The following is a 27,726-nucleotide window of genomic DNA, read 5'->3' as shown; positions in this document are numbered from 1 at the left end:
TTGGTGATTTAGAATTATTTTGTCGTTACAAACTTTTGCGGTTATAGCCTATGCAACAACAAATTAACGATAATACATGAAACAATATTTGTAGTATTTGTATGTGTGATTCCATAGCAACCATGAAAACAATGGAAATGTATACAAGTTAATGGATTTCATCAAACTAGAAGTGGTTGACGGTTGAAATATTAAGCAGCCTGAAATATTGGTGTCAAGTTGTTTTACAAGTCATTACAAAAGTCTAATATCGAGCTCAAAGGTCGGTTAAGGTCAGGGGTCAGTAGTTATACGTTCAGAAGTTCAAGTTGCGTCAGTCAAGTCAGAGCAGAAAGGTTGACCGATTTTTAGGGTGAGTCTACTGACGTTCTGTTTCTGTGTTATCATCTCAGCGACCAGACAGTGTCAGAAAGGCTGGTGGAAGTGTAAGACTAACTACCGCTGTATCCCAGACTGGCAGCGATGTGATGGACGCGATGATTGCCGTGACAACAGCGATGAAGATGAGGCTAACTGTCCGAAATGTCACCCAACAGGAGACTGGCAGTGTGCCAATAAGCGTTGCATTCCAAAACGCTGGCTCTGCGACTTCGACAATGACTGTGATGACAAGAGTGATGAGGACCCCCTCATGTGTGGTACGTAACTCTCCTGGGATGAAGGTTTGAAAGTTGCATGGGTCAGATTCTCCAATGTTGAGGGTTACTTCAAGTAAAGTATGCTAGTTTAAACTGTTAGACTGACATGAAACATCTGTATAATGGATATGAGAAATAAACAGGTTGACTTCAAAAATAGTTTCTTAATATTCTTCTGAAAACAGTTAAAAAAAAAAAAGCATGTATTTTTTCAATGCACACTGAATATACAAATGTAATCGATTCCCTGAATAGTAAAGCAAAAGCGTGCTCTTTTTTGGTGAGTACTGAATATCATAATTTCCCCTGAAATATATTTTTGCAAACTTTAGTGCAGAAAATTAGTAATAATAAGCCATTTAAATTCAGAAAGTATATGATATCTTCAACAAATATTCCAACCACTTCAGAAGTATATAGCCCTGTCCCAATTTGTACAGAATATAACATTCAGCCATATAAGGTGATATAACTTGTTACGAAGGTTGACAGTATTTGAGGATTCAGTAAATGTTGATAGGAATACTGATGGATGTTTGAAGTCACGATTCTGGTGAAGATCAAATTACTTCTCATTACAGCTAAGAAGTACCGCAAGTGTTCTGAGTCCGAGTTCCAGTGTAAGAATAGGAAGTGTATACCCAGTAAGATGCGATGTGATAATGACAACGACTGTGGCGACAACTCCGATGAAGATCCTCACTATTGTAAAGGTATCACTACCTTTAATGGTTACCTGTCTTAACCTCCTCCTGTTTTACCCCACTCATCAAATAGAATTATCTCCCCTCTTTTGTCTTGTAAAGCTTCTTCCATAATCTATACACAGGACAAAATTATCTCCCCTGCTTTGTTTCACAAAACTCCTTCTAGCAATAGCCTACAACATGGTTATCTCCCCTGCTCTGCTTTGTAGAACTTTCAGGGTTTGCCAAAAAGACGGAAAATTCGCTATTGTTTTTGTCCATGATTTATATGTGACAGAGCTCCCCTGCTTTGTCTTGCAAAACTCCTTCCAAGATTTACCACAAATAGAATTATCTCCCCTGTTCTACGATACAGCTCTCCTCTCTTGCAATGCATTTGACTCAAACTCAATTATCTCCCATATTTTATCTTAAAGCTTTCCTTTCTTATTCATTTAAATCTAACGATCTCCCTTGTTGTGTTAAGTTCTCCTCACGTATTTTGTATAAGCATAAACACTTATGTCAATTGAAACAGAATTACCTCCCCTGTTTCTACTTCCAGAGTACCACAAGTGCCAGACAGACCAGGTCCAATGTCCAACTGGTCACTGTATCAGTAACAAGTCCAAGTGTGATGGTCAGCGGGATTGTAAGGATGCCTGGGACGAACAAGGCTGTCCACCACGTTTCCCTGGCAACCGTTTCTGTCCAGCCAATCAGTTTCAGTGTGATAACACGGTACAACGACATGATCATTTTAGTTTTAATAGATAATGAAGCAAGCAAGGGTAGAGAAATAACTACATAATATTCTACATTATATATTTTTATTCTTATGTCATAACATGCCAAATACTTTGACTTTATTGCCTCATGAAAACATTTCTTGAATGACTTAATACTTTTCTTACAAATATGGTTGAAACTTATTTGAGAGGCTAAACGGATGAACTGGGACTGGTGTCAAACGTAATATAATTACAACAAGAAATGCTAGTTATCAGCGTATGATTCACCGGAGATATTACCATCAAGAGATAATTTTCTGTGACCTGTATTTGTGATAAATTATCAGATCTGTATTCCTCGCCGGTGGCGCTGTGACGGAAACGATGATTGTGGAGATGGTTCTGATGAGCGTCCTGAAATCTGTCAGCTGATAGACTGCCCACAGGAGACGCGATTCCGCTGTAATAACTTCAAGTGTATCCCCCGATGGAGATTATGTGACAAGGTTGACAACTGTGGAGATGGCTCTGACGAGAACAACCATGAGTTATGTAAGATGATCGACCTAGATGGGTATAGAGAGAGTCCATGTCTGAATCATTTAACACAATATAGATCTCTGGATTAGAGATTGTATAACATAAATAAAGTGGGGAAATCCTCACAGAACCAACGTCCGTTCAGTGTAGTTTAGGAAAAAGTTTGTCTTCTAGGTCTCGGAGGATGTAAATAGTTTGGGTAACACAGAACCATACCGAACTGTTGACACAGACATTGGATATCCCACCTCCCGTGTTTGTATATACAAGTTGACCTCTGACCTCAATGTACCTGTTGACCTCTGCGTACATGTATAATTAAAACTTCTCATCCTCTGCTAGTTGACCTCTGACCTCTTTACCTGTTGGCCTCTGTATGTTGGTTAAGCCTATTATTCTCTGATTATACATTAAATGACTCCTGACCTCAATTTACCTGTTGACCTAATTGGTAAAACTCATCATCGCCTGATCATGAACTGATTGACCTCTGACCTCTTTACCTTTTGACCTCTGTATGCAGGTACACCAAGACCAGCCAAATGCTCCACAGACCAGTACAGATGTTCAAATCGTCAGTGTGTGGACGCTGTCGATGTGTGTAATGCGATCATGGACTGTGAGGATGCCTCCGATGAACGTGGCTGTCGTGAGTTTGTGATATTAACAGTATATAATGATAGTAGTCATATCATCATAAGCATTCAAGTGAGATGAAACATCGCACGTCATCATGACTATTCATTAAAAGCATTCCTCATTTAAATGAAGAATGCAGTGACTTTGAGATGTCCATGTTATTCTTCCTTACTTTAAATCAGATTTCTGAAAAATACATAAAAGTTTTTTTGTTTTTTTTTTCTGTGTTCCTATTCCCCTGCCATGAAATGGGATGGGGGCATATATAGCTTTGTCCATGTCATTTTTATTTTATACTGTTTTACTTACCATACAATTGTCTTAATAGGTCTCAATATGTTGTGGAGATGGTGATTCTGCCATTCCAATGTCTTAATAGGTCTCAATATGTTGTGGAAATGGTGACTGCCATTCCAATGTCTTAATAGGTCTCAATGTGTTGTGGAGTTGGTGACTGCCATTCCAATGTCTTAATATGTCTCAATATGTTGTGGAGTTGGTGATTCTGCCATTCCAATGTCTTAATATGTCTCAATGTGTTGTGGAGATGGTGACTGCCATTCCAATGTCTTAATATGTCTCAATGTGTTGTGGAGATGGTGACTCCGCCATTCCAATGTCTTAATATGTCTCAATGTGTTGTGGAGATGGTGACTCCGCCATTCCATTGTCTTAATAGGTCTCAATGTGTTGTGGAGATGGTGATTCCGCCATTCCAATGTCTTAATATGTCTCGATATGTTGTGGAGATGGTGACTCCTCCATACACGAGACTGTCTCAATGTGTTAGAATCTATTTTAAGTGTAGTACCTTGTAATTGTGCATGGGCATCAATGTCTTACACACATTTTCTAATTATCCTGAAATCGTCCATACCCAATGTAATATTTATAACATTCAAACTTCCATCGGTTGTAGATAAGTTGTTGGGAATGTGAACTGTTCCATAACCAAATGTAACATTTATAACATTCAAACTTCCATCGGTTGTAGATAAGTTGTCGGGGAATGTGAACTAATCCATACCCAATGTAACATTTATAACATTCAAACTTGTCGGTTGTAGATAAGTTGTCGGGAAATGTGAACTGTTCTGTTAACAATGGCGGCTGTTCCCAGACGTGTACAGATCTGAGTGATGGCGGATATTACTGCTCGTGTCAGGATGGGTACAAGATCGCCATCAGTGATCGTAAATCCTGCGAAGGTGAAGTTCCTAATTACAAACTACAGTAAATATTGTAATTTATATATATGTTCACCCCAATTTTACCATATTTTAAAACTTAAACAGAATTAGAACAACGATGAATTTGCTTCCCTGTGTTAGTTGCTATGGAGATAGCGGATGAAATGTAATTATCAAAATCGTAATTTAGCACAAAGCTTCCCGTGAGAAGATATAAGTTTACCACTAATATTTATACCGAAATTGATCCTAATTGTTGAAATATATGTCCGTCTGTAAACACTAAATTTGTATGTACTCTAACTTAAGCACTAACTTATGTCATATAAAATGTCTGTTTGTTACCTGCATGTTGTTTTCACTGATGTTCAGATCAGTTGTAGGCCTTAAGTTATTTATAACTTTGTCTGTTTCAGCAAATTTTAAAAAGGGGGGGGGGGGATTTGAAATATCAGATACAGAGAAATAATTTATTGTACACGTTTTTTACAGATGTTGACGAATGTGCACGTTGGGGAACATTTTGTGCACAGCAATGTAAAAATGTGAAAGGATCGTACAAATGTTTATGTACAGACGGTTTCCATGACGTCAAAGGCAAAGGCACTCACTGTAAACCGAAAGGTTAGTATACATTAAAACGACCCAACTCAAAAGAGAGGATATACTGAAAGGATTCTAGTCAATACATTTCTGTCTGGCAGGCAATGACATTTTGGACCTTATGCTTTCTATTTTTTATCTTTGTTGCCCACATTTCCTTTTGAAATTTTTAAGGCTATCGCTGAAAATTGGTAAGTACATTTTTGTCTTGCATGCAATGAAAAGATTGGACTTTGCTTTTAAAACATGTCCTAATACTGCCAAGCTAATGCCATGGTGCAGCTACCGTTGTCTGTCAACATCAACTTTGAATCACATTTGAACGGTGATTCTGGGTTCCTGGGCTGGAAGGGTGGGGCCCCATATGGTAAAAAGAAGTAAGTCCTTTAAATCCCTACTAGTCATAAAGGGCTGAATGGATTTTGACCATATTTTGGGGGGGGGGGGGGGGGGGGGGGGGGGGCAATACATTTTGTTTAGCTGGTGACTTTGGTCCCCCTGGTGTAGGAGTCGATTGGCCTAATAGGAGAAAAAGAGGTTATTCTTTAAAGGGCTTCTAGTGTTTCCCAGTGATCACTGAAATATCCAGGTGAGCAATGCAGGCCCTTTAGGACTCTTGTTATCTTTTGCATGCGAAGGACTTGTTTCCCTATTGGGCTCTGCCTCTCTGGTCCCAGGAGAGCTAGAATAGAGGGCAAGTTTTAAACTTTGAACAAGAGGCTGAAATCAATATATGGGTGACAAGTTTGACAAGTTCTTTAGAAAATTGTTAAACCAAGTGTTATTGTGATTAATGATTTGGATTTTGTTTTATTCAAGGTGGACAGATGTTGATATTTTTCACAAGTGGTCACGAGGTACGCCAGATCATCCCTGACAAAAAAGCGTACTCAGGAACACTAAGTTGGGGTCGCCACATGGGGGCACTTGACGTTGACGTGGATCGTCGTCTCCTCTACTTCTCTGATCTGTCACTGATGAAGATAGAGAGAGCTGGGATTCCCGACGACATAAAAAATGGCGGCCCACCCCGTCCACAAGATTTAAATGCTGATGTTACCCAGGTGGAGGGTATCGCCATCGACTGGGTTACAAAGTAGGTCATTGATATTGGGCTCTGAAAGTATAAAGTCTTATTAAAATAGATATTCTTTAAGATATTTTCAACTGAAAATACATTTTTCAGACAATCAATTACTGGTTAACTGGTAATGATAGTAAACTTTTAAGTCGTTTTCTATTTTGTCAACACTTCATGAAGTTTTTTTTGTTTTTTGTTTTTTTTGTTTGTTCACTTGATTTGTAAAGTATCAGAACCTGTAGAGACATAACTTTGCAGACTCAATTTATAAATGTTATCTTTAATAGAAAAAAGCCATTTTATTATAAATATATATTATTTTTTCCCAGAAATATTTATTGGACTGATTCAAGTCGTAGGACTATATCCGTTGCCCTAGACGACGGCCGATACCAGAAAACTTTGATCAGTGATGACTTGGTACACCCTCTTGCTATCATCGTCAACCCTAAACTAGGGTGAGTGTTACCTCCCTTCAATTTTGCTCTTACTCTCCTGTATGAAAAACACTAAAATAAGATTACAGCCGAGAACATTTTAATAACTATGTATGTGTAAAGGTGTACCTCAGGTTTCACCTGGCACTGACACCAGAGATATTCTGATAGACCTCCACTTGAGACATCTATTGGTCAAGATGTCCAAGTCTGGTATTGGGTGCCAGATGAAACTTTGTCGGGCAAATGAATATGTATTTCTTGCTCTCTGTAGCATTCATCACTATTTTCTATTTTGGGTGAAATGTTTTTTTTAAATCTATGAAGACAAATGAGTTGTTTGTTTTTTCTCTGATTTCTGTTTATTTACTGGTCAGATTGCTGTACTGGACAGACGCGGGCAGCACCAGTCCTAAGATAGAGCAGGCCTGGATGACCGGTGAAAAGCGGTCAGTCTTGGTCTCCACACGGCTCGGCCGAGCGACAGGACTGACCCTAGATGACCACATGGATGACAGACTGTATTGGTGCGACTCCAAGGAAAACCTGATCGAGTCCATCAAGCTGGATGGGTCAGACAGAGTCATTGTGGTTGGAAAAGGTGAGAGGTCAAAGGTCATTTTGCTGTTGGTATATAAATGTCTAGGAGGTTAAAGATAAAAAAGTATGATGTTTTTATATGGGATTTTTGAGTTGATCTAATAGAGAGAATTAAGTTTTACCTGAGTAACGAGATACTGTATTTCTGTATATTTCAGGACATACCTGTTAGTTTTTACCTGAGTAACGAGATACTGTATTTCTGTATATTTCAGGACGTACCTGTCAGTTTTTACCTGAGTTACGAGATACTGTATTTCTGATATTTCAGGACGTACCTGTCAGTTTTTACCTGAGTAACGAGATACTGTATTTCTGTATATTTCAGGACTTGATAATCCTGTCAGTTTTTACCTGAGTAACGAGATACTGTATTTCTGTATATTTCAGGACGTACCTGTCAGTTTTTACCTGAGTAACGAGATACTGTATATCTGTATATTTCAGGACTTGATAACCCTGTCAGTTTAGATGTGTTTGGAGATTCGCTATACTGGGCATCCCAACAGATGGGGTCAGTCATGAAGATGGATAAGTTTGGACGTGGCGTCAACATAACACTACAGACAGGACTCCTGCTGCCCTCTAGTGTCAGAATCATGCACCCAAAACGTCACAATTTATCAGGTGGATTTTATTTCTAGATTGATTTGAAAGAATTTTATTAATGACATATTAGTTTTGAAAAAAAAATCTTTTTCATGGAAATCAGTTGAAAGGAATTGCAAAAATTTGATGATCTCTTGAATGTTTGTGTATCTGAGACTCTCAGAAATGTTATAAACAATAGTTTTTTCAGCTACTCTAATTGTTCTTTTTATTGAAGTCCTTTTTTTAAGTACAGTGTAAAAGATATTTGCTGCCTTGTTAGCTTTTTTCCCCTTAATCCTTTCAACCCTAAGAAACTTTAGTGGACTCTGCCATTCTTTCATAAGTTTAAGTCCAATATGGTCAGTAGGGGTGAAAGGGTTAAAAGACTTTTATACATTTTGCATCCTGAAAATCTGGAATTTTTCAGTGTGTACATGTAAGTCACTTGGAAGGGAGGTAAACTTTATATACTGTGATGTCTTGTGTTCCAGTAAAAAACCGATGTGTGGGGGATGACGGCGAGGAGTGTAGCCATCTTTGTCTGCTGAAACCGAACGGCTCTGCATGTGCATGTCCGGACCACTCTCAGTTTATTGATGACTCCAACACACAGTGTGATGCAGGTAGGTTTCATTGTCCATGATAGTGGTCTCCTTTGTCACGGTGTCTCGGAACAAGAAGGTATTGTGTCGAGTCCTTAAATATTTGATAAAATATCAAATATTCTCCTCTCGGTTCAAAGAACAAGAAGTTAAGAAGTTAAGTTTTACTCCTCTCTATTCATCAATTCAATGAATTGAAAAAATATACTCAAACTTTCTTGGCATTTTTGTGTAATCTTTAGTTTTGTTCACCTGAACAAAGGACCGTTTGAGTTTATGTCCTAAATATGGCATCTGTTGTCAGTCTGTTCTCATCAGGCTCCCAAAACACACATACACACTCACCACACACATACATGTCGCATGCACGGGAGGCCGTGCTTATATGACCTGTTAATAGGATGTTAAACAAAATAAACCAAACCAAACCAATCCTCTATCAGGCATCCAACCGGCTTCAACTTTTTCCTTTGAGTGAAAAAACCAAAAGGTCTAAAAGTATGATATGTGGCTGGTTGCAGGTTCCTAGGATGGACACAGATTTTGTGAAAACAAATGACCCTGACACATGTTTAAGGTCACAGAGGTTAGACTTGTATAAAAAAAGAAAATAAACAACATTAGAAAGAATTCATTTGTTTTAATTACAAGGCCTATAGTGTCAAGATGTTTGGGTAGTAGCCTCGGTTCCTGGGATGATTCCGGGCAAATTACGCAAAAAGATCTGACTTTGGCCCAAGGTCACAAGGTCAAATTGCTTAACACTCAAATAACTTCATCAGATAGGTGTGGGCCCTTTTGGATTCTGTTTAAGATATATACACCAGTTAGATATATACATCATAAATCAATGGGTTTTTGTATGTTGTTAGATGAATACTCTTTACTCAAAAATATACAGCTATTGAAATTTCATGACTTGTATTTGGTGTGAGATTTCGTATCTTACAGCATGGGAAATCTCAAAAACTTCCCAATCTCAGTGTTTTGTGTCTGAATTTTAAGATTTATGTTAAGATTTTATATTTTACAGCGTGGGAAACATCAAAAACGTCCCCATCTAAGTGTTTTTGTCTGAATTTTAAGATTTATGTTAAGATTTTATATTTTACAGCGTGGGAAACATCAAAACCGTCCCCATCTAAGTGTTCATGTCTCAACAATGGAATCTGTACGATGGCTTCCAACAGAACCTACCGATGCCAGTGTATAGAGGGTAGGTTCACTTGAGAGTGGGTCACTGCAGAGGAAAGGTCAAAGTTGAATTTATAAAATGTAGGTCAAAGTTCACTGTAGAGGAGTGATCAAAGGCAAATATAGAATCTAGAACAAATTTCGCCACACAGGAGAGATCAAAGTCCAATCAATGGCAGAAAGGTCAGAGTTAACAATAAAGAAATCAAGAGTTGAATTTGAAGAACGATGGCCAAAGTTCACAGAGGAGAGGTCAAAGTTCAATCAATGGCAAATAGGTCAGAGTTCACAATAGAGAAATCAAGAGCTGAATTTATAGAACAATGGTCAAAATTCACAGAGGAGAGGTCAAAGTTCGATTGAAAGTAGGTCAGACTCAAAGCTTATACATAATGTATATGTATAAAGTGTTACTGTGTTCCTAGAACATTTCAAAATTCTTTGTTTTACTGATTATATTACAGGCTACACCGGGCGTTACTGCGAAGTCAGCAAACCCGTGAGATTAGTGATAGAGGACGAATCTCCACGTAAGTATAGGATATTTACCTCACGTCAGATTAGTGATAGGGGACGGATCTCCACGTAAGTATAGGATATTTACCTCACCTCAGATTAGTGATAGGGGACGGATCTCCACGTAAGTATAGGATATTTACCTCACGTCAGATTAGTGATAGAGGACGGATCTCCACGTAAGTATAGGATATTTACCTCACGTCAGATTAGTGATAGAGGACGGATCTCCACGTAAGTATAGGATATTTACCTCACGTCAGATTAGTGATAGAGGACGGATCTCCACGTAAGTATAGGATATTTACCTTTAACATTACCTCACGTCAGATTAGTGATAGGGGACGGATCTCCACGTAAGTATAGGATATTTACCTCACGTCAGATTAGTGATAGAGGACGGATCTCCACGTAGGTATAGGATATTTACCTCACGTCAGATTAGTGATAGAGGACGAATCTCTACGTAAGTATAGGATATTTACCTCACGTCAGATTAGTGATAGAGGACGGATCTCCACGTAAGTATAGGATATTTACCTCACGTCAGATTAGTGATAGAGGACGGATCTCCACGTAAGTATAGGATATTTACCTTTAACATTACCTCACGTCAGATTAGTGATAGGGGACGGATCTCCACGTAAGTATAGGATATTTACCTCACGTCAGATTAGTGATAGAGGACGGATCTCCACGTAGGTATAGGATATTTACCTCACGTCAGATTAGTGATAGAGGACGAATCTCTACGTAAGTATAGGATATTTACCTCACGTCAGATTAGTGATAGAGGACGGATCTCCACGTAAGTATAGGATATTTACCTCACGTCAGATTAGTGATAGAGGACAGATCTCCACGTAAGTATAGGATATTTACCTCACGTCAGATTAGTGATAGAGGACGGATCTCCACGTAAGTATAGTAGTGATAGAGGACGGATCTCCACGTAAGTATAGGATATTTACCTCGCGTCAGATTAGTGATAGAGGACGGATCTCCACGTAAGTATAGGATATTTACCTCACGTCAGATTAGTGATAGAGGACGGATCTCCACTGAGTATAGGATATTTACCTCACGTCAGATTAGTGATAGAGGACGGATCTCCACGTAAGTATAGGATATTTACCTCACGTCAGATTAGTGATAGAGGACGGATCTCCACGTAAGTATAGGATATTTACCTCACGTCAGATTAGTGATAGAGGACGGATCTCCACGTAAGTATAGGATATTTACCTCACGTCAGATTAGTGATAGAGGACGGTAAGTATAGGATATTTACCTCGCGTCAGATTAGTGATAGAGGACGGATCTCCGCGTAAGTATAGGATATTTACCTCACGTCAGATTAGTGATAGAGAACGGATCGTCACTGAGTATAGGATATTTACCTCACGTCAGATTAGTGATAGAGGACGAATCTCAATGTAAGTATAGGATATTTACCTCAGGTCAGATTAGTGATAGAGGACGAATCTCCACGTAAGTATAGGATATTTACCTCACGTCAGATTAGTGATAGAGGACGGATCTCCACGTAAGTATAGGATATTTACCTCACGTCAGATTAGTGATAGAGGACGGATCTCCACGTAAGTATAGGATATTTACCTCACGTCAGATTAGTGATAGAGGACGGATCTCCACGTAAGTATAGGATATTTACCTCACGTCAGATTAGTGATAGAGGACGGATCTCCACGTAAGTATAGGATATTTACCTCACGTCAGATTAGTGATAGAGGACGGATCTCCACGTAAGTATAGGATATTTACCTCACGTCAGATTAGTGATAGGGTACGGATCTCCACGTAAGTATAGGATATTTACCTCGCGTCAGATTAGTGATAGAGGACGGATCTCCACGTAAGTATTGGATATTTACCTCGCGTCAGATTAGTGATAGAGGACGGATCTCCACGTAAGTATAGGATATTTACCTCGCGTCAGATTAGTGATAGAGGACGGATCTCCACGTAAGTATAGGATATTTACCTCGCGTCAGATTAGTGATAGAGGACGGATCTCCACGTAAGTATAGGATATTTACCTCACGTCAGATTAGTGATAGAGGACGGATCTCCACGTAAGTATAGGATATTTATCTCACGTCAGATTAGTGATAGAGGACGGATCTCCGCGTAAGTATAGGATATTTACCTCACGTCAGATTAGTGATAGAGGACGGATCTCCGCGTAAGTATAGGATATTTACCTCACGTCAGATTAGTGATAGAGGACGGATCTCCACGTAAGTATAGGATATTTACCTCACGTCAGATTAGTGATAGAGGACGGATCTCCACGTAAGTATAGGATATTTACCTCACGTCAGATTAGTGATAGAGGACGGATCTCCACGTAAGTATAGTAGTGATAGAGGACGGATCTCCACGTAAGTATAGGATATTTACCTCACGTCAGATTAGTGATAGAGGACGGATCTCCACGTAAGTATAGGATATTTACCTCACGTCAGATTAGTGATAGAGGACGGATCTCCACGTAAGTATAGGATATTTACCTCGCGTCAGATTAGTGATAGAGGACGGATCTCCAAGTAAGGATATTTACCTTTAACATTACAATAAAATTCTACCTACTGATTTTAAAGCAAATTTTCTCAGTTTTGAATTTATTGTACTGTTACAATGTATTCTAATTACTATTACAACTTGAGAACATCATATCCGCCCATTATTCTGATAACTATTTAAGCATGAACTGCTTTCAGTTGGAAGTTATGGGCTGAAGAATGCCAACTGGACAAATGCAAATTTAATGAAGCGCACTAGCGCTTCATGTTGAATTTGCCTTTGTCCAGTTGGCATTCATCAGCACATAACTTCCAACTGAAAGTAATTCAATGCTTATATTTACATTTGACAACGTTTTTAAAAGACTATATCCAGAAATTTTGCTTCTACGATGAATGAAAAAAATATTATCGTTAAAGACGGAACAGCCTTTTCAACAGCCATCTTTCGCTATCGCCGACGTTACAATTATGATGTCACTATAATAATGACATCATAATAAAGATTTGGAAGTTATTGACTCGTAACCTTCAAGTGAGCTTGGCAAAGTTATATAGTGGGGCTGCAGTGTAAATGTAAATATTATAACTTGAAACATCATATCTTCCTGTTATTTTGGGAATTTAGTGTTTTCTAGTAATAACACACTGCTGGTAATATTAGCCCACACGTTCCTGCTGCAGATCCCTGTATAGTTGTTGACAAAATTCATCTGATGGTCTGATAATAATCCATCCCAAACTTCGAGTCAAAAATTATTAATTGGCCCCTGGACTTATCACAGGATATATGTCTAGGTAGGAATTTTCTTCTTTTTAATTGCTCAAAAATGTGTCTAGAAAAAATAAATTATCCATAACAAACAAGATTTTTTTATGCTTGGATCCAGTTTCTGGTATTAAAATGACATGTTACCTTCTGAGTAACCAAAAGGCCTACAGTATATGTCTTGTTACAATTCTCACTAGTTTTGTCGTTTATTACAGCTGTGACTGCCATTATAATCCCCATCATCGTCATCTCTGTCGTCATCTGTGGTCTTATCCTCTTCCTCTGGTTCCTCAAAAAGCGCGGGTAAGTAAAGCAGAGGACAAGGGCGTAATGGTTTGGTTTGTTTTGTTTGACGTCCTATTAACAGCCAGGGTCATTTAAGGACGTGCCAGGTTTTGGAGGTGGAGGAAAGCCGGAGTACCCGGAGAAAAACCACCGGCCTACGGTCAGTGCCTGGCAACTGCACCATGTAGGTTTGAATTCGCAACCCAGAGGTGGAGGGCTAGTGTTAAAGTGTCGGGACACCTTAACCACTCGGCCACCACGGGGATAGAGGGCTAGTGATAAAGTGTCGGGACACCTTAACCACTCGGCCACCGCGGGGATAGAGGGCTAGTGTTAAAGTGTCGGGACACCTTAACCACTCAGCCACCACGGCCCCTAGTGCATAATGTATGTTGTTATAATATTGTAAATTAAAGAATTTTGTGCAATGAAAATTAAGAACTATTATATATGTTATGTATATGATTTACCTGTTTAGAAATTATATGTAGCCCAAGTTTCCTGTCACCCCTATACCAGATGTCGGACAACAGTAAAATCACAGGACATATGTTGACCTAATGTATCTTCTTATAAAAATATAATTTTACCCTCCATAATTTCTTTTCCTGTATTTCATCACCCAGACCACCACATGTAGTGAAGCTGTGTTTACTCAAAAAGACAACAAACTCACAATGGTATTGGCAGGAATGGCGAACTCATTAAGGGTTTGCGGAAATTTATTGATTGCAGTAAAGGATTATTTTTTGGATAATTTTTTATTACAAATGTCGAATATTAATTAACCTTCAATAATCAAATTTGTTAATAAATGTTACAAACCATCACATAAAGATTTTTAGAGTGAAGGTGCGGCAACAAATACCACCAACAAATTTACTAACAAATCATGAAAAAGGAAGAAAAAGAAAAAAAAAAACAAAGTGTGGGCTGCGAGCGGGCTGCCCCAACCCCTTACTATGTAAGAGGGAGATAGGATTTTTCCGTGCTCTAGTTACAGACCAGCTTAAATTATAACAAATAACACAAAAGGTTACACAATATATGGAGTAAACATTTCGTAATATAATATGGTGTATCATCTTTTGCTACCAGATAAATCATAATTAAGCACTGAAAACAAAATATTTCATAAACGAAAATATAAACTGAGTTCCTCACATATAAAATTGTGATACCAATGTCAATGTGTACAAGATTACTTTGAACGCATGGGGAGGAGAGAGCTGAATTCTTTGTATTTCTATTTCAATTTCAACAAAATTTTTCCATGGCGCCAAAATGCTGCAGTGAAGATAGGGACTCTTGATCTTGGTCCCCACATCCTTTTAAGACAAATTGACCAATGAAATTAGCGTTGACCTATTTCGTCCAATTGAAAACAGCCTTGAATCTAGCCTTGACCCAAATAAGGAATGTTGAATCAAATTTCAGAATTGCAATAATTACAAAACCAAATAATGAAACAAAATAATTGTATTTGTTCAAAAATTTGTATGTAAATAACTGTTTATTTTTAGAACTTTAGAACTATTTACTGGTTAAGTAATTATAGCCCAAGTTTCCTCTCTCCCCTTAACCAAACATAAGACGTCTCGGCTTACTGGCCAAAAGGTACTACTAAATAAATCTGAAATTCTTCTATATGGTTTGTTGTCTTTTTAAGTTTTGAATGAGACAAAATCAATTTCCTGACAATTAAAATGGACCTAGCAAGCTTAAACTTAAACAATAACATCTTCATCAGGAGTGCTTGTTTTGGATTTCATATCAGGTTTAAAGGTCAATCAAAGGTCGGTCACTATATAATAAAAACAGAATGGGTTTCCTGGCAATAGGTTCAGTTAAAGAGATTTGATTGTCACACTCAAAATCCACTTTTGTACTCTAGTGACTTCATTGAAGGATTTTGATCAAACTCCACCTAATTATAAAGGACCATTATATTTTGGTTTCTCAGACAATTTTCAAGGTCATTGGGACCAGGTCAAGGTCATCCTTATTTTTTTTTTTTTTTTTTTTTCCCGGAAAATTCTTTTCAGTGCTCTAATAGGTCCTTTGAGGGATTTCTTCAAACTTCTGCCTCTTATTTAGGACCTTATTATCTTGGACAAATATGAGTGTCAGGATTGTTGGTTATCATCATTGTTTCTGCCTCTTATTTAGGACCATATAATCTTGGACAAATATGAGTGTCGGGATTGTTGGTTATCATCATTGTTAGTGGTCTAGAGGCTTCATTCCTTGAGAGATTTGGATCAAACTCCAGACACTTGTAAAGGACCATAATAACTAGTCAGGGGTGGTAGGAAACATGAATTACTTTAGTATTACTCAGTATGCATGTTTATCAAAAGGTCAAACATCAAGGTCACTGTTACTATGAATAGAAAATTGTATTCTGGAAAAATAACTCGAATCAAAGTTGACCGATTAAGGTCAAACTTCACTCATTGCTTCCTCATTAGGACTGTTTTTTTTGGATTTTTTTGAGGTCTAAAAAGACAATGAACCAAATAGGGGCCCCGTCAGTATCATCTAACCATACTTACATTTCGATATTCCTTTTCTCTTTGACAGGAAGCTGTTGCTCAAGGCAAAAGACCTGAAGCCTGGTGTAGGCACTGCCGTTACTTACCGAGAGGGTGGAAACATTCAGATCGCATCTCCACCATTTACATACGACCAGACAACAACAGATACAGTAAGTGATCTCCACCATTTACATACGACCAGACAACAACAGATACAGTAAGTCATCTCCACCATTTACATACGACCAGACAACAACAGATACAGTAAGTCATCTCCACCATTTACAGACAACAACAGATACAGTAAGTCATCTCCACCATTTACATACGACAGACAACAACAGATACAGTAAGTCATCTCCACCATTTACATACGACAACAGATACAGTAAGTCATCTCCACCATTTACATACGACCAGACAACAACAGATACAGTAAGTCATCTCCACCATTTACGACCAGACAACAACAGATACAGTAAGTCATCTCCACCATTTCCATACGACAGACAACAACAGATACAGTAAGTCATCTCCACCATTTACATACGACAGACAACAACAGATACAGTAAGTCATCTCCACCATTTACATACGACCAGACAACAACAGATACAGTAAGTCATCTCCACCATTTACATACGACAGACAACAACAGATACAGTAAGTCATCTCCACCATTTACATACGACCAGACAACAACAGATACAGTAAGTTATCTCCACCATTTACATACGACCAGACAACAGATACAGTAAGTCATCTCCACCATTTACATACGACAGACAACAACAGATACAGTAAGTCATCTCCACCATTTACATACGACAGACAACAACAGATACAGTAAGTCATCTCCACCATTTACATACGACAGACAACAACAGATACAGTAAGTCATCTCCACCATTTACATACGACCAGACAACAACAGATACAGTAAGTCATCTCCACCATTTACATACGACAGACAACAACAGATACAGTAAGTCATCTCCACCATTTACATACGACCAGACAACAACAGATACAGTAAGTGATCTCCACCATTTACATACGACAGACAACAACAGATACAGTAAGTCATCTCCACCATTTACATACGACCAGACAACAACAGATACAGTAAGTCATCTCCACCATTTACATACGACCAGACAACAACAGATACAGTAAGTCATCTCCACCATTTACATACGACAGACAACAACAGATACAGTAAGTCATCTCCACCATTTACATACGACAACAGATACAGTAAGTCATCTCCACCATTTACATACGACCAGACAACAACAGATACAGTAAGTCATCTCCACCATTTACATACGACCAGACAACAACAGATACAGTAAGTCATCTCCACCATTTACATACGACCAGACAACAACAGATACAGTAAGTCATCTCCACCATTTACATACGACCAGACAACAACAGATACAGTAAGTCATCTCCACCATTTACATACAACAACAGATACAGTAAGTCATCTCCACCATTTACAGACAACAACAGATACAGTAAGTCATCTCCACCATTTACATACAACAACAGATACAGTAAGTCATCTCCACCATTTACATACGACCAGACAACAACAGATACAGTAAGTCATCTCCACCATTTACATACGACCAGACAACAACAGATACAGTAAGTCATCTCCACCATTTACATACGACAACAACAGATACAGTAAGTCATCTCCACCATTTACATACGACCAGACAACAACAGATACAGTAAGTCATCTCCACCATTTACATACGACAGACAACAACAGATACAGTAAGTCATCTCCACCATTTACATACGACCAGACAACAACAGATACAGTAAGTCATCTCCACCATTTACATACGACAGACAACAACAGATACAGTAAGTCATCTCCACCATTTACATACGACCAGACAACAACAGATACAGTAAGTCATCTCCACCATTTACATACGACCAGACAACAACAGATACAGTAAGTCATCTCCACCATTTACATACGACCAGACAACAACAGATACAGTAAGTCATCTCCACCATTTACATACGACCAGACAACAACAGATACAGTAAGTCATCTCCACCATTTACATACGACCAGACAACAACAGATACAGTAAGTCATCTCCACCATTTACATACGACCAGACAACAACAGATACAGTAAGTCATCTCCACCATTTACATACGACCAGACAACAACAGATACAGTAAGTCATCTCCACCATTTACATACGACCAGACAACAACAGATACAGTAAGTCATCTCCACCATTTACATACGACAGACAACAACAGATACAGTAAGTCATCTCCACCATTTACATACGACCAGACAACAACAGATACAGTAAGTCATCTCCACCATTTACATACGACCAGACAACAACAGATACAGTAAGTCATCTCCACCATTTACATACGACCAGACAACAACAGATACAGTAAGTCATCTCCACCATTTACATACGACAGACAACAACAGATACAGTAAGTCATCTCCACCATTTACATACGACAGACAACAACAGATACAGTAAGTCATCTCCACCATTTACATACGACCAGACAACAACAGATACAGTAAGTCATCTCCACCATTTACATACGACCAGACAACAACAGATACAGTAAGTCATCTCCACCATTTACATACGACCAGACAACAACAGATACAGTAAGTCATCTCCACCATTTACATACGACCAGACAACAACAGATACAGTAAGTCATCTCCACCATTTACATACGACCAGACAACAACAGATACAGTAAGTCATCTCCACCATTTACATACGACCAGACAACAACAGATACAGTAAGTCATCTCCACCATTTACATACGACCAGACAACAACAGATACAGTAAGTCATCTCCACCATTTACATACGACCAGACAACAACAGATACAGTAAGTCATCTCCACCATTTACATACGACCAGACAACAACAGATACAGTAAGTCATCTCCACCATTTACATACGACAGACAACAACAGATACAGTAAGTCATCTCCACCATTTACATACGACAGACAACAACAGATACAGTAAGTCATCTCCACCATTTACATACGACCAGACAACAACAGATACAGTAAGTCATCTCCACCATTTACATACGACCAGACAACAACAGATACAGTAAGTCATCTCCACCATTTACATACGACCAGACAACAACAGATACAGTAAGTCATCTCCACCATTTACATACGACCAGACAACAACAGATACAGTAAGTCATCTCCACCATTTACATACGACCAGACAACAACAGATACAGTAAGTCATCTCCACCATTTACATACGACCAGACAACAACAGATACAGTAAGTCATCTCCACCATTTACAGACAACAACAGATAAAGTAAGTCATCTCCACCATTTACATACGACCAGACAACAACAGATACAGTAAGTCATCTCCACCATTTACATACGACCAGACAACAACAGATACAGTAAGTCATCTCCACCATTTACATACGACAGACAACAACAGATACAGTAAGTCATCTCCACCATTTACAGACAACAACAGATACAGTAAGTCATCTCCACCATTTACATACGACAGATACAGTAAGTCATCTCCACCATTTACATACGACCAGACAACAACAGATACAGTAAGTCATCTCCACCATTTACATACGACCAGACAACAACAGATACAGTAAGTTATGTACCGGGTGGAAACATTCAGATCTCGTCTCCATCATTTACATACGACCAGACAACAACAGATACAGTAAGTTATGTACCGGGTGGAAACATTCAGATCTCATCTCCACCATTTACATGGAAAAAGAAAAAAAAAAAAGAAAAATGTCCACACAAAAAAAACCTAAAAACTTATATAATGATGTTTTGTTTGAAAAAAAATCTATGATTAAGATTGTATAAAGTTTCTAACAATTATTTAATTTGTGGTTGCTAGGATACGACCCAGCCGTACAGCCCGGGGATCCCTGGGAGTGAGGAGGGGGGCGTGGCCTTCACTACCTTCAGTAATCCTATGTACTTTAAAGAGGACAAACAGGAAGAGAAATCCAGTCCACCTCCATCCCCAGTCACACCGAAATCAGGAGGCGATGCTCAGCAGGATAGCACATCATTTGATGACATAAATTTCCAAGGTGACAGCACGTGACGATGACAAGAGTTGCCATGGAAACTATATTACCAAAGAGACTCATGTGTGCCACATTTTATACGATCATCTTCTGATTTAGTTTTTTATAATAAAATTTTTAAAAAATTGTATTGATTCTGTATTGTCAGGACTAGTACTTCTGGAGAACAAAAATCTGGCCCTCAGTTACCTCCCCTTGTTTTCACTCTTAGACACTGCTTCACTTGTATCCTGGCAGGGAAACTTTAGACACCAGGATCCTGAAATAATTTTAGACTGATGACCTTGCTTACAGCTTATCATTTATGACAATCACTTTTCCTGAATTTATCTGTGATTGGGTATTAAGTTAAAAGTTATTTAAGTTAAATGTTAAATGTTAAGACAATTTTAGAGTCAAACATGGTTTCATGATGCTGGGACAAGACAGGTCTTTATTTCTGCGACACAACATTCCATGCTGTATATACACAGAGTTCATGATAACCTACATTTCTCTGTTTGTCTGTTGTATTGTAGTAGTTTTACATTTAACGAAAACATTTCCCAAACTACATCCTCACTGTCAACTCCTACAGCCCGTGGACCATACGTGTCGGTGTGGATGATCCTGAGGAACTCACCATCGCCTCTGAGGAGTAGGATTACATGGTTATTATTATCTCCTATGATGAGGTTCCCACAACTGTCAACCACCAGCCCCATGGGATTAAATGGTTCACATCCTGTTTCTGTTGTTTGTTTATATGTACAAGGGATGTCGCCTCTGTATACAAACAGTTTTTGGAAGTCCGTATCCATGACAACAACATGTTTGTTTCCATCACCACCATCACTGAAATCACTGAAATCAATCACTGCAACATTGTGAGTGACAGGACATTCTGTGATCCTGTATGGTGTACACACTAATGGTTTCCCAGTCCCTGTAGCCATTGTAGTGAGCACCATCTGACCTTGTGTGGTAAATTTGGAGATGTGTTTGGCCATCCCCACAATGACATGGTTACTGGCTGTAACACATATACACCTGGGGTTCCTCCTTGAATTTAAATCTATGTTAATTGTTCTGATACCAGCTCCATAATGTTGTTTTCTTTGTCCATGATCCATAGTCTGTTTGTAGCCGATAGACTGATGTCCTTGATATCAGCGCTGTGTTTGATCTGCTGTAGTTCCTTGCCGTTCCTGTCCAGGAGAGTTAATATTTCACCGAACTTGGTCCATGCCTGATCATCGGTGGTTGGACATATAGATTCAATGCCACAAGAAGACTTCCACTCCTCCACCACCTTGGTCTCTGACAGGAGTTTATACTTGTCACTGCTTTCTTCCATTCTGGCCGTTGTGCTGTAGAGGATTGACCCTCATCTGATGTTGAGACTGAACAATCTAGGTCAGTTGATGTTTGACCTTGACCTGAGGTGATAACTTCCCCGAAGGCCAGTTCAATGTGATGCTGAGGATGTTTGTTTGGAGTGAATTTGGTAGTTCCTAAAACAGGTTTAACAGGGAGATGTATTCGGGAATCTATTTCACATTCTGTATCGTAGATTTCTATGTGAGAACCCTGCTGAAGTGCTGTCTTACACTCCTGTATTTGTTGTTTGAGTTGCTTGTCATACATCTCCAGGTCCTCTTTGTAATTCTGTGTGAGCTTGGCATTGTCCTCTCTCATTTTCTGATAAAGGGAGAGTGTCTTTGCTGTAAGCATGTCAAGACCTTGTTTTAATTTGTCCGTTTGCAGCTGATGTGACAGTTTCTCAAATGTGCTGTCATTTTCTTTTAGGAGTGTATCAGTAGAGGTGATGTATTTCCTGATTTGTACCAGGTCATCTTCTAATATATCAATAAAGTTTTCAATGTCTTGTTTCTTTTGAGGCATGATGCACATGAGCTCACAAAGAAAATGACCTCTATGAATAGAGGAAATGCGATTTTGACAAACCTGTTTCTGGCATTTTTCGCAATAATATCCCAGTTCTCTCCCCTTGTAAATACAGGTCGTCGAGCCCTTTAAATGGCAAGAAATTTGACTGATGGCTGTTTCCATTTTGATGAAATGTTGAATTATTTGTTCAAACGATAACCAATGTCACAGGGCTATTGTGATGATCCGTACCTTTCCATCATAATCATCAGAATTTTGCATCATCTTGTCCAACTATTCGTCTCCGACAGCTTTGGAATTCACAGCCCATTTCTTTCCCTCTTGTGATGTTGATGAATCCGATGTTTTCTTGTTCTCAAGATTCAGATTTGATCAAAATATATTTGTGTCCAAACAGTCCTTCAGATCGGCAAACAAAGGTCAGATCTATGTACAAGACTGAATGTTTAGGGCTACCTCTTCAGACGGCATTAAATATTTCATGGTTGTGTGAGGTTATCGACAAAACTCAAATTGAAATGAAGATTTAAATTGTACAATAGGTCAGTGTGGGTCATTTTTACAAACCTCAGTGTTTAAATACTTGTGTTATACACTGTAGTAATGTTTGTTAGGTATGTGTATTGGGAATTAGACACACCTGTAATATGGGTATATATACCTGTATATTTAAGAAATAAGTAACGATGATTCGTGTATTGTTGCAGGATATACAACGAGGACGAGGATATTTTGCAATTAAATTAATAACGAAGGCCGCAGGCCTGAGTTATTAATTACAATTGCAAAATATCCGAGTCCGAGTTCTATATCCTGCAACAATACACGAGTCAAAGTTGATTATTTCTATTCTACCATGTACTGTTTAGTTCTGAGATTGACCTCTTTCTAATAGAAAAACAGCAAAGAAACCCCGAGAAAACCTTGTAATTTATTTCTTGAGTATTGCATTATTTGTTGATGAAATGTACAGACAATACAGTACTACGATCAAGAGCATCTTTAAAAAAGGATAAAAAAAAAAGGAAAAAAAAAAAGAAGAAAAGAAGAAGGGGGGGCCTCCGTAGGATTCGAACTCGCGTCGTTATAAAAATTTATTTAAAGACTAACCCATTAGCCCACTCGGCTATAGTAACCTTTTATAAAATAGATGAATATTAGATATATAAAATTGTAATAGCCGTGACTCACGACCGTGTATTATTGGCACGAGCGTGGGTTATTGGAAAATAATACATCGTTTTAAACCAATCAAAACTGGCGTTGCATAGCAAACATGGTAGAATATGTAATAATGCTTACCTGTAATGTTAATACATGTACATAACATATGTGTATTGGGTAATAAGAAATACCTGTTCTGTGGGTAGATATACCTGTATATTGGGTAATAAGACATACCTGTACTGTGGGTTGATATACCTGTGTATTGAGTAGATACACCTGTGTATTGGGTAATAAGACATACCTATACTGTGGGTTGATACACCTGTGTATTAAGAACCCTAGGTTCCTGAAGACTAGACTCACTGTTTGTTTTCCAACATCTCCCAAGACGATAAAGGCACTACCTTATCCTTCATCTATACAAAAGACCCAGTGGGCCTGCATCAGTCATTAGTTATTTACTTCTCTTTACACTGTTACAAAGACCCACCAGTTACAAACCATTTCAATCTACCAAACCATGACAGCAAATGTCTATGGTGTCAAATTATCGAGGTTGTAAAATCCGACCCAGATTTTCCCAACAAAATTAGAACAGACAGGGAATACCATTGGATATGCCAACTACACACACTGGATCCTGTCGGGATAAATGTGTTCGAGTAATACTGAGATACTCGGGCATTTAACTTTATCTGGTAGCTGTTGTAGTTTACTCTACACTATGACTCAACAACAGTTTTAGGTCATACAGATTTGGACCACACACAAAGACAACATACAAATAAACATAATCTTCTGTAGATTTTTAGCTCACCTGGACCGAAGGTCCGGTGAGCTTATGCCATGGTGCAGCGTCCGTCGTCCGTCGTCCGTCCGTCAACATTTGCTTCAAATCGCTACTAGTCATCAAGTTCTTATTGGATTTTGACCAAATTTGGTCAGAAACATTCTTGGCAGAAGGGGATCAGATTTTGCATAAATGGTGACTCTGACCCCCAAGGGGCCTGAGGGGTGGGGCCCAATAGGGGAAATTGAGGCAATTCCTTTAAATCGCTACTAGTCATAAAGTTATGAATGGATTTGAACCCAATTTGGTCAGAAACATCCTTTGGGGAAGGGGAACAGATTTTGCATAAATGGTGACTCTGACCCCCAAGGGGCCTGAGGGGCAGGGCCCAATAGGGGAAATTAAGGCAATTCCTTTAAATCGCTACTTGTCATAAAGTTATGAATGGATTTGAACCCAATTTGGTCAGAAACATCCTTTGGGGAAGGGGAACAGATTTTGCATAAATGGTGACTCTGACCCCCAAGGGGCCTGAGGGGCAGGGCCCAATATGGGAAATTAAAGCAATTCCTTTAAATCGCTACTAGTCATAAAGTTATGAATGGATTTGAACCCAATTTGGTCAGAAACATCCTTTGGGGAAGGGGAACAGATTTTGCATAAATGGTGACTCTGACCCCCAAGGGGCCAAAAGGGCGGGGCCTAATGGGGAAATAGAGGTAATTCCTTCAAATCGCTACTAGTCATAAAGTTATGAATGGATTTGAACCCAATTTGGTCAGAAACATCCTTTGGGGAAGGGGATCAGATTTTGCATAAATGGTGACTCTGACCCCCAAGGGGCCTGAGGGGCAGGGCCCAATAGGGGAAATTAAGGCAATTCCTTTAAATCGCTACTAGTCATAAAGTTATGAATGGATTTGAACCCAATTTGGTCAGAAACATCCTTTGGGGAAGGGGAACAGATTTTGCATAAATGGTGACTCTGACCCCCAAGGGGCCAAAGGGGCGGGGCCCAATATGGGAAATTAAAGCAATTCCTTTAAATCGCTACTAGTCATCAAGTTCTTATTGGATTTTGACCAAATTTGGTCAGAAACATTCTTGGCAGAAGGGGATCAGATTTTGCATAAATGGTGACTCTGACCCCCAAGGGGCCTGAGGGACAGGGCCCAATAGGGGAAATTAAGGCAATTCCTTCAAATCGCTACTAGTCATAAAGTTATGAATGGATTTGAACCCAATTTGGTCAGAAACATCCTTTGGGGAAGGGGAACAGATTTTGCATAAATGGTGACTCTGACCCCCAAGGGGCCTGAGGGGCAGGGCCCAATAGGGGAAATTAAGGCAATTCCTTTAAATCGCTACTAGTCATAAAGTTATGAATGGATTTGAACCCAATTTGGTCAGAAACATACTTTGGGGAAGGGGAACAGATTTTGCATAAATGGTGACTCTGACCCCCAAGGGGCCAAAGGGGCGGGGCCTAATGGGGAAATAGAGGTAATTCCTTTAAATCGCTACTAGTCATAAAGTTATGAATGGATTTGAACCCAATTTGGTCAGAAACATCCTTTGGGGAAGGGGAACAGATTTTGCATAAATGGTTACTCTGACCCCCAAGGGGCCAAAAGGGCGGGGCCCATTAGGGGAAATAGAGGTAATTCCTTCAAATCGCTACTAGTCCTAAAGTTATGAATGGATTTGAACCCAATTTGGTCAGAAACATCCTTCAGGGAAGAAGAACAGATTTTGCATAAATGGTGACTCTGACCCCCAAGGGGCCAAAGGGGCGGGGCCTAATGGGGAAATAGAGGTAATTCCTTCAAATCGCTACTAGTCATAAAGTTATGAATGGATTTGAACCCAATTTGGTCAGAAACATTCTTGGGGGAAGGGGAACAGATTTTGCATAAATGGTGACTTTGACCCCCAAGGGGCCAAAGGGGCGGGGCCCCATATGGGAAATAGAGGTAATTCCTTTAAATCACTACTAGTCATAAAGTTATAAATGCATGTTGTAAACTCAGAGAGTCTGGACTTCATTATTTCTTTAAAGCAGTTGGGATCCCCACGATATAACCATAAATAGCATTGTTTGAGGTTAACAAACAAAAGGAATTGAACATGAACATTATTTTGACATTTGGTCAAATCCAACCAGGTGAGCGATACAGGCCCCATGGGCCTCTTGTTTTGTTTTATTTTGTTTAAAGTCCTATTAACAGCCAGGGTCATTTAAGGACATGCCAGCTTTGGAGGTGGAGGAAAGCCGGAGTGCCCGGAGAAAAACCACCGGCCTACGGTCAGTACCAGGCAGCTGCCCAACGTTGGTTTTGAACTTGCAACCCAGAGTCGGGACACCTTAATCACTCGGCCATCGCGGCCCCTCCGTAGAAAAACAACATACAAATATAATCTTCTGTTTAAAGACAACATACAAATATGATCTAAGTAAAATTATTTATTTACATGTCATTTTTCATCCAAAATTTACAAATAATTTCTTACCAGGGAGTGATATGTATATCATTATATATTAGGTATATGCACCAAAATATAACAATTAGAACACCATTGTTATTCTATACAATGAAAGTGAAAGTGATCACAAAAATATATATATAATCTACAGGTCATTTAATAAAATATACACTCTATATATATATACCAACAAAACAAGGTGACCCCTGACCCGAAGTCTGACCCTTGAACCCAGCCTGATGTGAAAGGTCATGCACTGTATCAATCCTGTAATTAGCCCAGATAATAAAGTTAACTTTGACCCAAAGTGAGAGGTGGGCTCCTTGCAAGACGATATAGGATTCATTAGCATAAGCATTTATTGAGTTTTAATAGACAAGGGTAAGTCGTAACAAGCTAGATATGGGCTTATTACAGGAAAAATATGGTTTAACCTCAGTCTGGCCTGTTACAGGGTCAGACAGGACGGTCAATTCTAGTCTATGGTCTGTCAAGCTTTGACCTCTGTGTTGACCCATTTAAGGATGAAGCCCCAAATCTTGATCCAATCAGATAGATGGGAGCAAAGACAAAGTTCAGACTTTGACATACAACTGACACAGTAGACGTCTCTTAAGACAGAAGATATTTGGTTGGAGTTACAATAAATTACTTAATTAGCATGCCTTGAAGTGTTGTGGATAATTCATACTTTTAATTATCCAAAAATATTTCTAAAAACCCATCTAATGAATACTTCAGTATTCGTGTCCTGTGATGTCGAGAGAAAAATTCTGATATTTTTTAAAGAAAGTTGAAAAAGTGATAAGAAGTATTCCGGTGTAATTTTTTTTACATCATTTCATATTTGGCAAATCTGGATGAATTAAACAAACAGTATTTGGTGTCAGCTTGACAGGCGATAACTACTTTGTTCACAGGATAAAGCTTGAAAATTTAATCTCTGTGAAAAAACATTTGAAATCGCAAAATATCAGCCCCGCGCAATTATACGACTACACAGTATTTTTTTTCTAGCTGCTCATGTACAGAACATAGGATGTAACTTTTATAACGCACTTAC

At 38.9% G+C, this 27,726-nt stretch overlaps 2 protein-coding genes and 1 long non-coding RNA gene across 3 annotated transcripts in view; 1 reads left to right on the top strand and 2 right to left on the bottom strand.

Moving 5' to 3' along the window:
• LOC117317340 (low-density lipoprotein receptor-related protein 2-like) overlaps positions 1-20,460 on the top strand; it is a 132,073-nt gene extending 111,613 nt beyond the window's left edge. The window contains 17 exon segments of the mRNA XM_033872140.1: positions 393-638; positions 1,220-1,351; positions 1,890-2,065; positions 2,403-2,607; positions 3,119-3,244; positions 4,302-4,442; positions 4,917-5,048; positions 5,847-6,123; positions 6,438-6,566; positions 6,923-7,146; positions 7,593-7,772; positions 8,228-8,359; positions 9,453-9,554; positions 9,997-10,062; positions 13,582-13,669; positions 16,235-16,358; positions 20,137-20,460. Coding sequence (XP_033728031.1) covers positions 393-638; positions 1,220-1,351; positions 1,890-2,065; positions 2,403-2,607; positions 3,119-3,244; positions 4,302-4,442; positions 4,917-5,048; positions 5,847-6,123; positions 6,438-6,566; positions 6,923-7,146; positions 7,593-7,772; positions 8,228-8,359; positions 9,453-9,554; positions 9,997-10,062; positions 13,582-13,669; positions 16,235-16,358; positions 20,137-20,349 — 2,693 coding nt within the window. The 3' untranslated portion in view covers positions 20,350-20,460.
• Positions 12,318-12,703, bottom strand: LOC117317341. Its single transcript, XR_004530167.1, has 3 exons — positions 12,633-12,703; positions 12,473-12,582; positions 12,318-12,383 (listed from the first exon to the last, which is right to left on the bottom strand). It is a non-coding gene; the product is annotated as an uncharacterized LOC117317341 (long non-coding RNA).
• Positions 20,461-20,808: 348 nt separating the features above from the next.
• On the bottom strand, positions 20,809-21,321 carry LOC117317496. The gene has a single exon (XM_033872308.1). It carries the CDS (start codon positions 21,319-21,321, stop codon positions 20,809-20,811), a length of 513 nt encoding a protein of 170 aa, XP_033728199.1.
• Positions 21,322-27,726: the final 6,405 nt, after the last annotated feature.

Source organism: Pecten maximus, chromosome 19 (assembly GCF_902652985.1).
Source record: "Pecten maximus chromosome 19, xPecMax1.1, whole genome shotgun sequence".
Lineage (NCBI taxonomy): Eukaryota > Metazoa > Mollusca > Bivalvia > Pectinida > Pectinidae > Pecten > Pecten maximus.
Note: the sequence above shows the minus strand (reverse complement) of the source record. Positions and strands in the feature narration are given on the sequence as shown.